Source organism: Aedes aegypti, chromosome 1 (assembly GCF_002204515.2).
Source record: "Aedes aegypti strain LVP_AGWG chromosome 1, AaegL5.0 Primary Assembly, whole genome shotgun sequence".
Classification (NCBI taxonomy): domain Eukaryota; kingdom Metazoa; phylum Arthropoda; class Insecta; order Diptera; family Culicidae; genus Aedes; species Aedes aegypti.
The window spans coordinates 40,230,213-40,247,606 of NC_035107.1; the positions used below are offsets into that span (position 1 = coordinate 40,230,213).

General features: G+C 34.4%; 1 protein-coding gene across 1 annotated transcript; it reads right to left on the bottom strand.

Moving 5' to 3' along the window:
• Nucleotides 1–542: 542 nt before the first annotated feature.
• LOC5564692 lies at nt 543–12,192 on the bottom strand. The gene is made up of 3 exons (XM_021839829.1): nt 11,395–12,192; nt 1,829–2,064; nt 543–1,486 (listed from the first exon to the last, which is right to left on the bottom strand). Exons 1-2 carry the CDS (start codon nt 11,711–11,713, stop codon nt 1,991–1,993), a joined length of 393 nt encoding a protein of 130 aa, XP_021695521.1. The 5' UTR covers nt 11,714–12,192; the 3' UTR covers nt 543–1,486; nt 1,829–1,990.
• Between the last annotated feature and the right edge of the window lie 5,202 nt (nt 12,193–17,394).

Consider the following 17,394-nt stretch of genomic DNA (forward strand, 5'->3'; position numbering starts at 1 on the left):
ACTGGTTGAACGATAGCTAGAAGCCTCTGCAGGATTTTTGTCTGGTTTTAAAATTGGAACAACCTTAGCATTTTTCCATTTGGCAGGAAAATATGCCAATTGAAAACATTAGTTAAATATATCAACCAAGAATGATAAGCTACTTTTTGGAAGTTTCTCGATGACTATGCAGAAAATTCCATAATCGCCAGGGGCTTTAATATTTTTGAGTTTTTGGATAATAGTTCTCACTTCTTCCAAATCAGTCTCCCAGGAATTTTCGAAAACGTTCTCTTGATTAGCATTCTCAATTCGAAGTTCTCAGTAACTTGATTTTCAATTGGACTAGTAAGTCCTAAATTAAACTTATGCGCGCTTTAAACTGCATAGCAAGCTTCTGAGATTTTTCGCAATTAGATAGTGAAAGTTTGTTTCCTTATTTCAAGGCTCCGCTCCGCTCCATTGTTGGTTGTTTTTATTGAACTGATAAGGCAATATTCGTACTGATGTCACCTCTGTTGTGTAATGGAATTTCTTTCAATCAATAAAAACCCGGCCAAGAATGATTTTGGAACACAATTTTAATTATTATTTCGAACTAAATGAGTGATGAAACTTAAGCTTTACAGTACTGAATCAATATTTTCTATAGTGAAAAATAGATTAAAAGTTACAACTAATGAAGTAAACTGTTTGGCACCCGCGGTGCAAAGTAAACCTTACAAAACTAAAACTGAGATCATCTTCCTTGGCATCGAACGGAAGTGGCTGATTATGTGTTTTGGAATTTGGCGTAGTTCCCGATTCCAAACCGTTTTGAATTGGGACCAAAATACGTGAAGAAATAAAAACCTTAGAAATGAAGTTGAGTGATAATTGAGAAAGAACTAAAACTAAAAAAACTGAAGTATTTGAATAGCTTTTCACAATAGAATAATCGACTTTTCTCATTACTGTATTCATGAAAATGTTGGACTAAAGATATTGAAATCGACATGACGATTATTCAATTGTGAAAAGCTTAGAATAGTATGACAAAAATTATGAGCGAAAAAGTTAGCTTTGAATTTTAAAATAGCTGCTCGATGCAACTTTTTCAGTACTTGATCCTAATATCGACAATACGCAATTTTCCTTATCGAAATATATCTTCTAACTGATTGGTCGTTAAACTAAAATAAGTTGGAATGAAAACAGGAGAAATTTCCATGTTTTCAGACATTTTTACTAAACTAATCCTTTTAACTGAAGTGACGCACATAAAAATATTGAAATAATAACTTTGAGCGCCTAAAATTCCATTTACTCCTAAACTATCTAAAACAGATGCATTATCCAATCGCTTCGTCATCCGCTTATAGTCTCTATAAAACTCAAATGCCATCCCACATAGTTTGAATTGCGTTCATCACAGAAAACCGACGCACATTTGCTGCTGCTACACAGGAGGGAAGTCTAACTCCGACGGTGAATCACTCCGCTTTTCAAGGATTGATGCTTGGCAAATCTGTGGGCGAAAAAAAAAACGGGAATGTTAGATATGCATGCTACACACTTAGATTAAATTACTGGGGTCGGTAAAATTTTACTGGGTTTTGGAACTACCGAAAAAGTCAGTAAAATGAAAACTGTCGCCACGCGTAATTGAAAAGCAAATTTCACCATGTTTTATTTTTTATCGATATATGATATAAAAAGAAAGCTCTCTGCAAAATTTCAGTAAAAAATCTCTGTTTTTCGATTTCTGACATTTATTTTTAGTTTACTGACTTTTTCGGTAGTTCCAAAACCCAGTTATTTTTATCGAACAGATTGAGTGTGTAACTGTTATTCATTCGATGTTACTTACCCTTTGCTGTCGGAGATATACGTCCCCTGTGATCGGTTATTAAGCTTTGATGATTGTTTTTTTTGTTTTTATTTGTAGTTTTTTTTTGTAATAAATGTTTTATCATATTTACTGGAACTTGTTGTTTCTGGTAAAAAACTGAAGCCGATGTAACCGCCGATGTCAATATAGTAGTTGGAAAAGATAGTAGAGTCGGTTGCAGAAGACGCATGAGGTCTGAGCTGGACTGAGAACGCCTGGAATGGAGTGAGAATAAAAATGGAATAAGATGAGTTCACCATTTTCAGAGTGATATAGGATTAGTCAATCATAAGGCCGAAGTTTTCGAAAACAACTTAAAGAAAGCATTAGAAAGCGTTCTTCGACAAATCATGAAAATAATGGTGCCATAATAATGACAGGTACTGGCACCGTTGTTTTCAAATTTCCCGAAGGAGGGAAAGAGAGCGATTTTCTGATGACGTCACCGTGCAATGGGCAATAACTTTGGAGAAACAGTAAAACAGTAAAATTCAAAGGAAGACTTCTTACTTTTGTCATATGCAAATTCATACATCATTTTATCCGTCCAATTAGTGAGTTCGATGAACGATCAAATGGATGAATTGACGTAAACACCAGGTCACTGTCACAGCAGCCAGCTTTATACGATAAACTATCCGATTGTGTATAGAAAAGATAATTTACACCGTCTTCAGCCAAAGGCTGCACAGACTGAGCAATCACGTACATTAGGCAACGGACAACACAGAACACCCAGTAGTCCAGTGATGAGTTTTTCGTTTGACGAAAAGTTTCCACCGACTGGAGTGGGAATCGAACCCACGTTTCGTGGCACAATACGCCTAAACGGCTGATGCCGCTAACCGCACGGCCACGAAGCCCATATAGTTAGTGTATGTGCTCATGTCATGTCATGTCGGTTTTCCTCTTATAATTCAAATATTTCAGAACATAGAAGTGCTGTTCGCATGGCCAACAAGTGTATTACTATGTACACTGAAAACATTTTACAAGCTCGATCAATGTGTTTCACACGTGAATTTTTACTATCGTTAGTCGAACGTGTAAAACTAAACTTTTTCGCGTGCTTAAAAATCGCTCCTATTGGTTTCTTTTTCTAACTTTTTAGGGCATTCAGATATGATAGAGATATCGAGCAACGCCGTGTGATCTGTGTATAATTTTTTAAGCGTGAATGGCATAAACGAACACTTCGATAAATTCTGGCGTCTGAGAGAACGTTACATAGTAATTTTCGATTACTTTTTCAAATCGACGTAAGTAGCTTTCATACGGTTTTGAGGAAATTATTTAAGAGCCTGTTTTCAAAAAAAATGTTATAAAATGAATCACTTTTTAACATTTTTTCGTCGTGCACGTCGCTTACATTTTGTATACAGTCAGCTCGCGATTAAAAACTAGACAGTTTCTATTGTTTCCCATAAAAAAATTATAACAAGATGATAAGCCGTTCCATTCAGTTACTTACGGCGTTTCTGTACAAGTGCAAAATTTAATTAGTAGTATTTTGTATTGATTCGTGGTTAAGTCACTTTGACTCTCCATATAACGGAGCTGTGAAAGTAGCGGTTAGGTTGCGAAAGTTGAAAATCTTACTTACGCCGTTATGAATTTGAAAATTAAACGTGATAAACGCGAAGAATCGAGTTGGTTTAAAGCGAGATGTGTAGAATTTTGGTGAAAATTTCACGATTTCTAACTACGTAGGTAGTACATTGATATTCAAATGAAATGAAATCAATTTTTTGCCCAAATAGCTCGATCAATAATCACTATTTTAAGTCTCAAAAATAAACAAATTTTCCCAAATACCCTGTGATAATTTTTGATCATGCCTACGGTTTCACAAACCGACGTGCTGTTTCGAGAAATTATTTATTGATTCCTTATTTTGATATATAGATTGGGTCGGTGGTGTTACCCCAAATTCTCCTACTCGGATTAAAATTAACTGAGGTTCGGAATTATGAATTAAGTGTGAATGATGTTTCTAAAAACATGTTTTATTCTATGGAAATGGCACACTAGTTAGACTGACTTTAAACCACAACTAAAGGATTGCATGAATATTTTAAGCTTTTTATTTAAAGATTAAAGCAAATTCAGCTCAGAATAAGATGAGAATTAAAATGTTGGATTGAATTTCAAACATGTTTTCGATATAATAAAAAAAGTGTTTTTCATTGAAAAATCGATCATTTTGACTCAAGAATAACTTTTGAAAATGGTCTTTAAATATTTGTATGCATTATATTTGAAAAAATCTAATTCCGAAACTGTTTATTTTAGAGAAAAATGTTCTATAAAGAAGCTTAAACGAACCATTTGGACTTCGAAAAAAAAAAAACACACACACTGAAAAACTTTTTTTTTCGTGGAAAATTAACACAAATTACACAAAACCACATTTATAATATTTGTATATTGTCGCTATAGAATCTTGATAGAAAACGGATGCTTAAGACTAATTTTCAATAAAAAAAAATCTACGAACGATTTTCAAAATTATGATTTTTGTCAAATCAAATACGTTTTGATGATACAATAAGAATCTTGAAATCATTCCAAACCATAATGATCATCATGATCACTCGTCTAGAAGTAGCCATTTCGGATGCTATCAAGATTAATTAAAAAAAAGATAAATAATATATAAGGTTATTTCCATTAGTTATTCGTGATTCTCCATCATTCTGATGATACAGTAAGAATCTTGAAATCATTCTTAGCCATAATCATAACCATGAACACTTCTCTAGAAGTAGCCATATTCGAATTTTATCAAGTTTATTGCGAAGAATTATTAGTTTAATTATTACTATTTTCAATAGTTATTCGTGATTCTCCATAAAGAAAATAAGTAAGTGGAGGCAAAAATGGCCTATACTCTCGAAAACGTATTATTATTGGTGAAGAATTGCGAATAACTAATGAAAATGGCCTATTTATCATTAAAATAATATTTTTTTTGCATTGAACCTGATATAATTAAAAAATGGCTACTCTTCGAGAAGTGATCATTTTAATCAATGTGGATTGGAATCATTTAAAGATTCTGATTGTATCATCAGAACGTATTTATTTCGACAAAAAATCAAAATTTTGAATATCGACCAATAGTTGTTCTTAGAAAAACTTTTTTATGTAAAACCTCTCCATCATGAGACTTTTTCTCAAACATCTGTTTCCTATCAAAAATATATGGTGAAACTTTAAAAAAATATTTTAAATGAAGCTTTTGTGAAATTTAAAATTTGCATTTTAATTTTGAATTTTTCATGAAAAAAATTAATAATTTTTCAGTGTATATTTTTTTCTTATAGTCCAAATGGTTCGCTTCCTCATAGAAGTAAGAAGTTTTCAAATATATTGCATGCAAAAGCTTTGAGCATTTTCAAAAGATATTTTGGAGTCAAAATGGTCGACTTTTCTATGGAAAACACTTATTCTACCATACTGAACAAATGTGCAAAATTTACTGCAAATCGAAGATGGTCGATTTCTGTGACTGACCGATTTGACATGGAATTCGTCTAGAGAGTTTTTTCAATTGTCATATTAGATTTTCGATGTTTTTCTTTAATTTCATAAAATGACGACTACTTTTACATTATTTTTGCTCTAATAAGGTTAATTCATAATTATACCACAGGTATCAAAATTTCAACCGAGTTCGTTTTTACTGATAAAAACTCCACCGTGATTGTTTTTGACAATTTTGGACAATTGTGGACCTCGCGGCCGTGCGGTTAGTGTCGTCTGTCATTTAAGCGCATCGTGTAGGTTCGATTCCCGCTTCAGCCGTGGAAACTTTTCGTCAGGAATGTATCTCGGCTGTTCCACTGGAGCATGCTTGTTCATTGTCTAGTGTTAAGCTACAGTCTGTGCAGCTAAATGGCTGAAGACGGTGTCCGTGTCTGTTTGAAAATATTCCTCTCTGATATTTGAAACACACACGGAAAATGTGATTCAATCAAAATTTGAGTTTAAATCTATGCAAAAAAGCAAAAAAATATGTGTATATGGAAACTTCAAAACAATTGCATGGATTTCCACGTTTTCCTTTTACCGTTCCTTACTCTTGAAAGTGTGGCGAGTTACATACCCATAAACAGAATTGTTGCCATATTTTGATGTTTTAGTTGTGTTTCAAATGTGTTTGAAAAATCTTGTTTTATTTTTGGTAAAAAGATAAACACTTTGGAAAATTGTTCCGCCTAAATTACGGGTCAATTATAATTAAAAAAGACACGGACACCGTCTTCAGCCATTTAGTTGCACAGACTGTAACTTTAACACTACACAACGGACAAGCATGCTCCAGTGGCACACCCGAGAAACATTCCTAACGAAAAGTTCCAATGGCTGCAGCGGGAATCAAACCCACATCTCATAACACGTTGCGAATAACTGCCTGACGACACTAACCGCACGGCCACGAAGCCCACAAATAAAAAATTGAATCAAGGTTTCATCCGAGTTCGTTATATACAATATTGACATTTAAATTCGTTTTAAACAACTTTGACATCGACAAAAGTCCACTACGCTTTTGATTTGGCAAAAACTATTCCTTTTTGACATGACATTTAGAGAAACACACGGAAAATATAATTCACCCAAAATTTTTGTTTAAATCTATTGCAGTCACAAAAAATAGTTGATTTAAACCAAAACAAAACTTCAAAAAAGTATAGACATGTATCTTTTACGCAAACTTAAGCATTTGATATACAAATTCAGACATGGCATCAGGGCCTTCTTGAGATAGAATAACCCTCTAATACCCAACTCCGCTTTTAGACGGGGTATCTTTTGGGATTGTGTGTATTTTTTCTTAGCTCGGAAATCAAAATGATTTAATTTATGGCGTAAACCTTTATCATGCATATTATGAAAGTTTTATACGACTTTTGAATATATGTGTTTATTGAAAAACGTTTGAAAAGTTGTATTTTTTAATAACCTACAAATACCTGGGTCTAATTTAACGTGTTTAAAAGTTTATACATTTTACATTTTTCTGCAAACTATCAAGCACAAAGAGCCGTTGGTTACACGGAAAGTAAAATATGTTCCAGGGAAAAATAAGTACCGTTTTGATTCATATTACGGACACTTAAGGCCTCAGTGAAGTATAACTTACAATAGAGCATATAAAATAAATCATTCTGTATGATTCCTCAGCGTAATTGGGCGTCGGATAACCTTAACTTTCGAACGATGGTTGAAGAATACGCTTCCGCAAATTGAATAATTTTAAATAAATCAAAATGAGTAGCCTTTTGATGATTCTTATTGCGGACGCTTCCTCACTTTTGCCTCATATTTCAGACACTTTGATTCGAATTCCGGACAGCTCATGAATCATAAATAGAAAAGTCAAATCATCAAGAGAAATCGTCAAACCACTAAAGAGACGTCTAAGGCAGATGGGCATTATAATTTTGCATACATATTAATGGAAAAAAGCTTATTGAAACGAGCTTCTAAAATGAGAACTTTTGAACGGCAAAAATTGAAACATTTCGTGTGAAATGTTTCCCATACAAAGTAGAGTGTCCGGAATTTGAAGCTGTCCGTAATATGATTCAAAACGGTAATTTCATGTTTTCGAAAGTACTGCGAAAATTCAAAATTTTATTATTGTCAAAATTCTATATCCAGAAGAGGCTTGAAGAAAAAATAAAAAAAGGGATGTTCAAAATAAAAATTAGAAAAATTAAAATCCTTAAATTTGCTGATATAAATACATTATTGTTCAAAATATGTTTACATCGACTTTAGATAGCGAAAATGATGTTTACATCGAAAATATAAATTCGGGTATTACAGGGTTAAATAAGTATATTGACACATTTACAAATGAGGTAATCAACTCATCATACGTGTGAAGAGATTTTGTGTGAAATTGTTACAAAATCCACGTGCTCAGGACAGTTTCGAACCTACGACTCTTGTACGCTATACGACTGCTTTGCTGACCAAGCTACCGAACCACCTCATGACTCACTACGATGTATAGTTTATGAAGGAAAGCCGCGTGGCCTGTTTGGATTTGGATTCGAAAGATGTGGCCTTCTGAGTCATCAAGTGGCTCAGCAGCTGAATTGGTAAAGCGCTCGACTAGCATACAAGAGGCGTGAGTACGAATCCCTGCTGATCAGAGTGGGAGGTGCTCCCATCAGGCCACGTAGATTTATTTTCACAATTTCACTCGAAATTTGTCTGTATTTACACACGCGTAATGAGATTTTTTTTTAAATTAGCACAGTCAACTCTCCCTTACTCGATATTCCGTATCTCGATATCGAGCTAGAGAACCATAGTAAAAGCTGGTTTTCATGGCTAACTCGATGGTCCCTGTAGTAATGTGAGAACACAACATGTTCAGTTGAGAACTATAATATTAATGACATTTATTGAACGTTTACTTTCTCAGTGTTCAAAACTTTCATAAATAAAACTATCAGTTCATTTCTGTATCAAATAGATCCTTTAGCAATTAAACTATTAAATATAAACAATATATATAACCTGAGGCTTCATGATACTATTCCAAGTTGAAAATAAAAGTTATATTAATTACCAACGACTAATTTAATGCATATCGAACAATGTTTAATAATAACAATTTATGAAATACCGTATTTTGTATTCTGTTCGCTAAGTACTACTTTTCCTAATAATCTTAAAATAAGAACCTTTCTTATCCTCGTTGTTTTAGTGCAGATTAGCCACAAAGTTTGTTTTCTTTATTCTAATGCACAATTAAAATATTTAGGAAAATTTCCATGATGAATCGAGCTAGGCATCCCTGAAGACTATTATAAAAGTGTATATTTGGAAATTAAATTTTTATCTCAAGTCTTGATTGAATGTTTACGTTGTCTTTTTACCTTTTCAAAAAAATTTCATAGTAAGCATGGAATTGATCAGTCCATCTGAAAAATAGTTGTCTGTCAATTTGCTTAGCGTATTCAAACAAATATGATTTAGAAATTATCAAAATGCAGATCATTTTATATTGAAGTAGTTCCGTAGAAAAATGTGATTTTTCAGTCAACTCAAGATTTATGTAAATAATATGCACATTACGTATCTGATACGACCTTCTCTTGATTCTTTTTTTTTCAATTATTATTACAACATCAAAAACAACAATCAATGAGCTCATAATTAAGTTCATCTTTCTTTACATCGGTGCATAAAGTCGGTTCATTTGCGCACATAAAATTCACACAACCAGTAACACATTTGATCACAAAACTCACCAGAACAATCGTCCATCCGCCACACAAATGACCGCCGTTACTTTACATAAGGCAGCGTTAGTCCAAAATCAAGTCTGGAAATCTGCCGGAAATTCAGACTTCAGTAAAAGCTCTTCAATCACTTCCCGATTTGGCTAGCACTAGCACAAATGTTTTTCAACTTGGTCAATATTTTTCTTCTTCGTCCACCTTCTCATTTTTTCAACCCGGTACGGGAGTTCGAACAAATCTTCGTCGCCAATGTAGTAATGTGAGAACACAACATGTTCAGTTGAGAACTATAATATTAATGACAATTATTGAACGTTTACTTTCTCAGCCTACTGTTACATTATTCCTCATCTCAGCCTACTACAGTCCCTTGGATCGCAGTTGCATCCCGACTAGAAGCTTGTAACAAAAATATAATAAAATTTTATCAGAATATGATATGCATATCATATTATGATATAATTTTGTTAGGCTCCGTTATCCATAGAACATAATAAAACAGAAATATAACATATTGTGTTTTATTTCCCCTTAAGATATTTTTTTGTTCATTTTTAACAACTTTATAGCAAACTAAATAGATAGTTATAAGCATATATTCATTTCAATAATATACAATATTATCGTATATCGAACAGTATTATAATTTTGATACTTTGTATCAAACATTATAACTTGGTTTGATACGTTTTTGATAGAATTAAAACACATTTTGTTATGTTTATGTTACTATTCATACACTTTTTGTTATAATTTTAGTTATTTTAACAACATCCTGCATCAAGTTTGTAACAACCTATGTTCTAAAAAAACTTATAACATAATAACATATGCTGATATAATTTTGTTATGTACCCTTAGTCGGGATTGGTTTTGTGTTCTGTAACTCGATACCTTCTTAAGTTGATGGTCCCTTCAAAATCAAATAAGGAAGAGATGACTGTAGTTTGAAAGTTGGCACATTTATGTAAAATTTATAGTTATTGAAGAACTTGAATTTGCATAAACCGATCTATTTTGTCATGGATGTTTTTGGACTCTAGCAATTAAAATTGTTAGCGAAAGTCTATTTTTCCCCCACATTATATGTTTTGGTTGGTTTATCTAAGCTTTTAACACATAAACTTTTTAATTTTTTTTTGTTTCGTTAGAATACGGTTTATCTCCACATTTTCGGCCTACGCTAATAGAAAATTGATCAATAAATAAATATAATCGCAAAATAAATATATACTACGATTTTAATTTTTACATCATGACACTCTTGTATACAATAAATTTAATAAGTATGGAATGGTAGATGGAGTACCGTGTACCTTTTAATTCCGCTCCTAAATGCTTATCTTTGACAGATACGCGTATTTCGACTACCACTTGCAGTCTTCTTCAGTGTCAGTTACTCGTATCCACTAGTATCTACTTTTAAGTTTCTCTATTGAGATTCTGCTCAGAGGATTCGAACATTAATAAGAAATGTATGGAATGGTTGATTTGTTTCTTTTTCATAGAACTCTTCGAAGTCGAATTTTATCTTATAGCTATTTCTATTTTGGATTCAAACCCACTTAAACATTTGAATATTGAACCTTACATAATGTACGCCATCTTCAGTTGAGGACTGCACAGACAGAACAAAACTAACTTTAGACATCGGTATCGCAAAGCAACAAGTGAATAGTTTTAGTTTGTCGAAAGTATCCTCCGACCGGGAAGGACATCGAATCCATACTTCGTGGCACTCAAATACACTTTAAACACTGATGCTGCTAATCACATGGTAACGAAGCTTACAAAATCAAAAATTCAGACAAGCGAATTGCAGAATTATACATTTGAAAACAGATTGTAAATCACCAAACTAAGCGAAACATCTAGAACCGAATTATTTGGTATTTATATTTGCTAATTCTTTGCAGTCCTACCAGGCGCCTACCATAATTTTATGTTTTGCACTTGTCTTCATCAACAAGCACTTCCATACCTTCGTTCCTCATCTCTAATAAATCAATGCATTTCTAATGAAAAAAGCGCATTAATTCTATGAAATGATACATTTTTATGGCAATCTGATATGGCAATAATCATAATTCACGTTTTCTTTTAAATCAAATGGAAAAGCAAGAAGCGTAAAGTTACATTTTCACTGAACTTCATTGCATTCAGGAGCGACCTACATCCCATCAGCTTCCATATGACACAATTCATACGCCTCATTTCATCACCCACTAGCACACCACACAAACTCACGCCACAAGTCACAATTTCACTTCGACTCACCTTCCATCGTGTACCGGTAGAGCACCTGGTGCAGGACTCGCATCAACTGTCGATTGCTACTGTTCACCATGGTAGCGCTGGACTGTTGCTCTCCACCGCTTACACCACTTTCACCATCACCACCACCACCACCACCGTTGTTGCTTCCATGTAGGGCACAGTTGTTGTTGTTCTCATCAGTCGTGCCTTCGCCAGTGCCGGCATGCTGCTGCCCTACCGCAACACTGTGCTGCGACTGATAACTCTGCTGGTGATATCCGTAGCTACCGCCAAACATCACCTTCGGATCTTCGTCCTCACAGTAGAATGCGATTGCCATTTTTTTCCGGAGCTTAGTCAATTCACTTGGTTTAGTCAAATCCTTGCAACACTTGAATGTTACTTCAATCTTTTCTTCACAAATATCAACCGTTTGTAGAAATCCATTTGAGTCCACTCAATCGTCGAAGAGGCTTCCACTTTTCACAATGTAACCGTCCTCACAGGGAGCTCTCGCAAGTCCAGCCTGTGCCAAACCTGTTCCGCAGAACTGCTCTTCCACCCCGAAGCAAGTGTGCAACGAGACGACCCACAGCGGATGGGCACACGAAAAAGCCAAAAAATCAAACACCAAACACAGGCCCAAGAAGGAAGAATCGCTTCACATAAAGAGTTCAGCTGCGGCGAGAGGACGAAAAATAAGCACGACGAAAGAACCTCACTTAAAATGCAACCACAAACACGTGCACAGAAACAACGAAGAAAACTAGGGACAGAGGGAGATTAGCTGCGGGGGAACGCATCCACTCTGGTTCACTGCCAATCGAGAACTGAAGTCCGACGGCAGGATCCGTGCTTCGGCTTTTCACCTCATACCAGCATCGTGTCCGAACTGGTAGCCTCACTCGGGCACAACATGCTTTCCGATGTGGATCCGAAGCCGGTGCTCGGGCCGAACACGCATACAATCAATCATAATGTAACTGTGTGGGTTGCAACGTCGAAATGTTGCGCAGCAACATGCTCTGTAACGCAACAAAACCCTGCTGTCTCGTGACAACTTCCCCGATGTTGCGTTTCATCCCCACCACAAAAACAGGAAATGTCACGCGATACACGAAAATGTATGATTCATTGCTGCAACATCAGAGGTTTCTTTGCATTCTAGGCCCAACCAGGAAGACGACTGACTGCAACGTGACAAATTCGGCTGTTCCCGGTTCCCAGTCAGTGCCAGAAACAGGCAACCGAAATGGGCGTTGTCTAACTCGGTAACGTGTGCTGTGAAAGATGGAAATTTGTGGTTTGAGGTAACGGGAAGAAAAGAAGGAGTGTCTTTAGAGACAAAGGGGGCCTCGGTGGAGGTGAATGGGAAGAAGGCTGCTGGCGATGCTATCCTGTGGGTTAGGAAAATGAAAGGCTGGATGGTGTTTGAAGAAAAAGGATATGGTTGTTTCGTGTGGAAGCGAGTGCGGTCGAAAGGAATATCTTCTAGGAGAGATGCCATTTTGACTCATATCGATGAATCATTCAATTATCATGACGAGGTATGAGATTTTATGAATCATCCAATTGATATAATTTAGGAATTTATTGAAAGTTTGAATTTTCACATTTTTTGCAACTTTACTGTAAAATATATGATTGATGGTAACGCAAATTAAAATAGTATCATGCAAGAGACATCGTTTTTTGAAACAGAAATCGATTATAATTGATTAATTTGGAACTACATAAAATATTCATTTATTTTTTCACAAGTTCTAAAAAAATGGATTAAAGTTGCTTTTGATTATTGGTCATTTGGTTTTTAAGATATTCCGATTTGGCACGTCCCCCAAGCATCTAATATGATTGTTACACAGGAAAGGATGAATCTCAGCATTTGCAACTTCTTTTCAAAATAGTGGGATTCAAAACTGTTGCTAAATGTGGCAAAATGTTTAACCCATGATCGTTCTATCGTACATTGAGTACACGCAGCATGAAAAAGGTACGCTTGTTATACACAGCATGAGCGTGGTGCTACTAGAAGTGGCTGAGAGCGCGACGGCTATTGAGTTAAAGTTGATAATTGAATCAAAATAAGCAATCATATACTTTCATAGCTGCCTATTTGCCTTTTCAATGCTCTGGGCAGCAAGTTAATTTGCTCCAAACTGACTTGCGTAAATTGACTCGCAATAAGTCAATTTTGTTTGTCATTGGTGACTTTAATGCCAAACATCGGTCATGGAATAATTCTCAAAGTAATTCCAACGGCAGAATTTTATTTGATGAGTGCTCTTCAGGATATTTCTCAATTCAATACCCTGATAGCCCTATTTGTTTTTCCTCTTCTAGAAATCCATCTACGCTTGATTTGGTCTTAACCGACTCTAGTAATCTTTGTAGCCATTTGATTACTCATGCTGATTTTGATTCTGATCATGTCCCTGTTACATTTCAAATATCCCAAGAAGCGATTCTGAATCCTATCAGCTCCACGTTCAATTATTTACGAGCCGACTGGAATATATATAAAACGTATGTTGACTCTAATCTTGATGTTAACATTTCTTTAGAAACTAAACTTGATATTGACAATGCTTTTGAAACTTTAACAAATTCCATTGTTGAAGCCAGGAGCATTGCAATTCCAAAATGTGAAGTAAAATTTGAATCCGTGATTATAGACGATGATCTTAAACTCTTGATCCGTCTTAAAAACGTGAGGAGAAGGCAATTTCAACGCACTCGCGATCCTGCTATGAAAATTATATGGCAGGATTTGCAGAAAGAAATCAAAAAGCGTTTTGCTCAATTAAGAAACAAAAATTTTGAAAGTTCTCAATTGGGCCCTGGCTCTAAGCCCTTTTGGAAATTATCTAAAATCTTGAAAAAACCTCAGAAGCCTATACCGGCATTGAAAGAGGAAAACAAATTATTACTAACTAATTGCGAAAAAGCTCAAAAACATGCTATGCAGTTTGAAAGTGCGCACAATTTTAATTTAGGACTTACTAGTCCAATTGAAAATGAAGTTACTCAGGAGTTCGAAAATATTCTCAATCAAGAGAACGTTTTCGAAAATGCCTGGGAGACTGATTTGGAAGAAGTGAGAACTATTATTAAAAATTCAAAAATATGAAAACTCCTGGCGATGATGGAATTTTCTACATACTCATCAAGAAACTTCCAGAAAGTAGCTTATCATTTCTAGTTGATATATTTAACAAATGTTTTCAATTAGCATATTTTCCTGACAAATGGAAAAATGCTAAGGTTGTTCCAATTTTAAAACCAGACAAAAATCCTGCAGAAGCTTCTAGCTATCGTCCAATCAGTTTGCTTTCCTCCATCAGTAATCTTTTTGAAAAGGTTATTTTGAACAGAATGATGGCCCACATCACCGAAAATTCAATTTTTGCCAATGAACAGTTCGGATTCCGCCATGGACATTCGACCACTCATCAACTTTTACGTGAAACAAATTTGATCCGTTCCAACAAATTTGAAGGCTATTCTACTGGTCTTGCTCTTCTAGACATAGAAAAAGCATTCGACAGTGTTTGGCATGAAGGTTTGATTGTAAAATTAAAAAACTTTAATTTTCCAACATACATTGTTAGAATAATTCAAAGTTATCTGTCAAATCGTACACTTCAGGTAAATTATCAGAACTCCAGATCTGAAAGACTTCCTGTAAGAGCTGGTGTTCCCCACGGCAGCATTTTGGGACCAATATTATACAATATTTTCACATCTGACTTACCTGAGTTACCTCAGGGATGTCAAAAATATTTGTTTGCGGATGACACAGGCCTCTCCGCCAAAGGACGAAGCCGGCGTGTCATCTGTAGTCGATTGCAAAAAAGTTTGGATATTTTTTCTTCATACTTGCAAAAATGGAAGATTTCTCCTAATGCTTCCAAAACTCAACTAATAATATTCCCAATAATAAATAATAAACCAAAAGCTCTTTATTTGAAACCTTCAAGTAGACATGTTGTCACGATGAGAGGGGTTCCAATAAATTGGTCAGATGAAGTTAAGTATCTAGGGCTCATGCTTGATAAGAATTTAACTTTCAAAAATCATATTGAGGGCATTCAAGCCAAATGTTATAAATATGTAAAATGTCTTTATCCCCTTATTAATAGAAAATCAAAACTTTGTCTTAAGAACAAGCTTTTGATATTCAAACAAATTTTCAGGCCAGCCATGTTGTATGCTGTACCAATATGGACTAGCTGTTGTAATACCAGGAAGAAAACTCTGCAGAGAATTCAAAATAAAATTTTGAAAATGATTCTGAGGCTTCCTCCCTGGTATAGTACCAATGAGTTACATAGAATATCCAATGTTGAAACATTGGAACAAATGTCAAATAAAATAATAAATAATTTCAGGCAAAAATCGTTACAATCTTCTATTGCCACGATTAATGCGTTATATGTTTAGGTTAAGTGAGGTTAAGTTAATTTAAAGCGTTTTTTTTTTCTCTTATAAGCAGGTGAAATCAACTCACCTGTAAAAAATCTGAACTGCTACGGCAAATGAAATGTTATATGTTGTTAACAAAATGTTAATAACATCTTAAATTTGTTTTACCAAATTAGGATGATAGTGTTGTCTAATAACACAGAACACCTAGATATAAGAAATGAATGTAATGTTTGGAATGATACTAAAAAAAAAAAATAAGTAATCATTTGTTTCCTGTCAATGTGACATGGGAACACAATTTTTAGACGTCTATTTCGCAGTCTTTCGAAGGGGAAATTTATAAAGGGAAAATAATTATCGGTCGTTGAATAAAATCCTGTGTAAGAAGAAAACAGAACTTTTGGTAAAGGTATTGAGGTGGTGTAAAGGGTGTAAGAGCAGTTATGCTGTTTCCCGTTTTAATGAACTCAAAATAGTTTTGGTACACAGTTCGAACGAAACGTGTTAATTTCTGAGACATATAATGCACATAATTGGAGCGTGGAATATCATGGATATTTACATGATATGTCATGTAAACTTCAATCATATGTAATATAATCTAGCAGAATCCTGATTGATTACATGACATATAACACATTTTTACATGATTTCAAACTGAAATTTACATGACGTCATGTTTACATCGCATAAATTAAGTTTACATGACGTGTAATCTTCATTATTTTTAACTGTGTATGGTACCTTGTTTTAATAATTTTGACACCTCCAAATTGCGATATCTCATTTCCTAAGGTGATATTTGATAAAACATCTTCTACCAATGCTACAAGGTGTGTGCAAGTTGAGAGATGAAGCTTGAAAATTTTCAAACAAAGCTGAAATGAAGTTTTCACCACATACACAATTTTTTTTATATTAACTGCGCCATAGTTTCATGTAGGAAATCTCACAGGATTTCATATAGATTTTTTTTCCAAACACTGCACTTCATTTATTGCAACATATAGCATTAATTTTGATTGAAAATTAAGAGCCTGTGAATAATAGCTATCAGCTTGCCGAATCGAATTTTCTAGTTGACACATTTGAGAAGTGTTCAGTGCATTACGGAGCTGTGATATTTTGTTAAGTGGACTTTTTTTTTGAAAACTCTTAGTTTTTTGGCCGATTTATTATGAAAATATTATAAAAATGGCCGGTTTGTAATGAAAAAAAGATATGGTGGGCTCCTCTGATGGTGCATTGCATTTTTTTTTTTGAGATCCTTGAACAGTTCCAGACACGGTTCAAAATATAATGAAGAGTAAGATTGTTGAACCAATCTTGGTAAGATAGATTTCTTCAAAGATCCTTAGTCATTTTTTTTGTGGAAATCCTTTTTTGATTCTCGTGGAAATTTGATATGAATTTTCGAAGTAACTTTAACGATTCCGTTGCAATTTTGGTACAGGTATGTTCCGTTTTTATCAACACGATCGGCAATTTTTAGTTGATAAAAACGGAACCGTGACAAAACGGAATAATTTTCTTAGACAAAATATTTTACAAATTTGGAAATAAAATTACAGTTTTGTCAAGACAATACACATT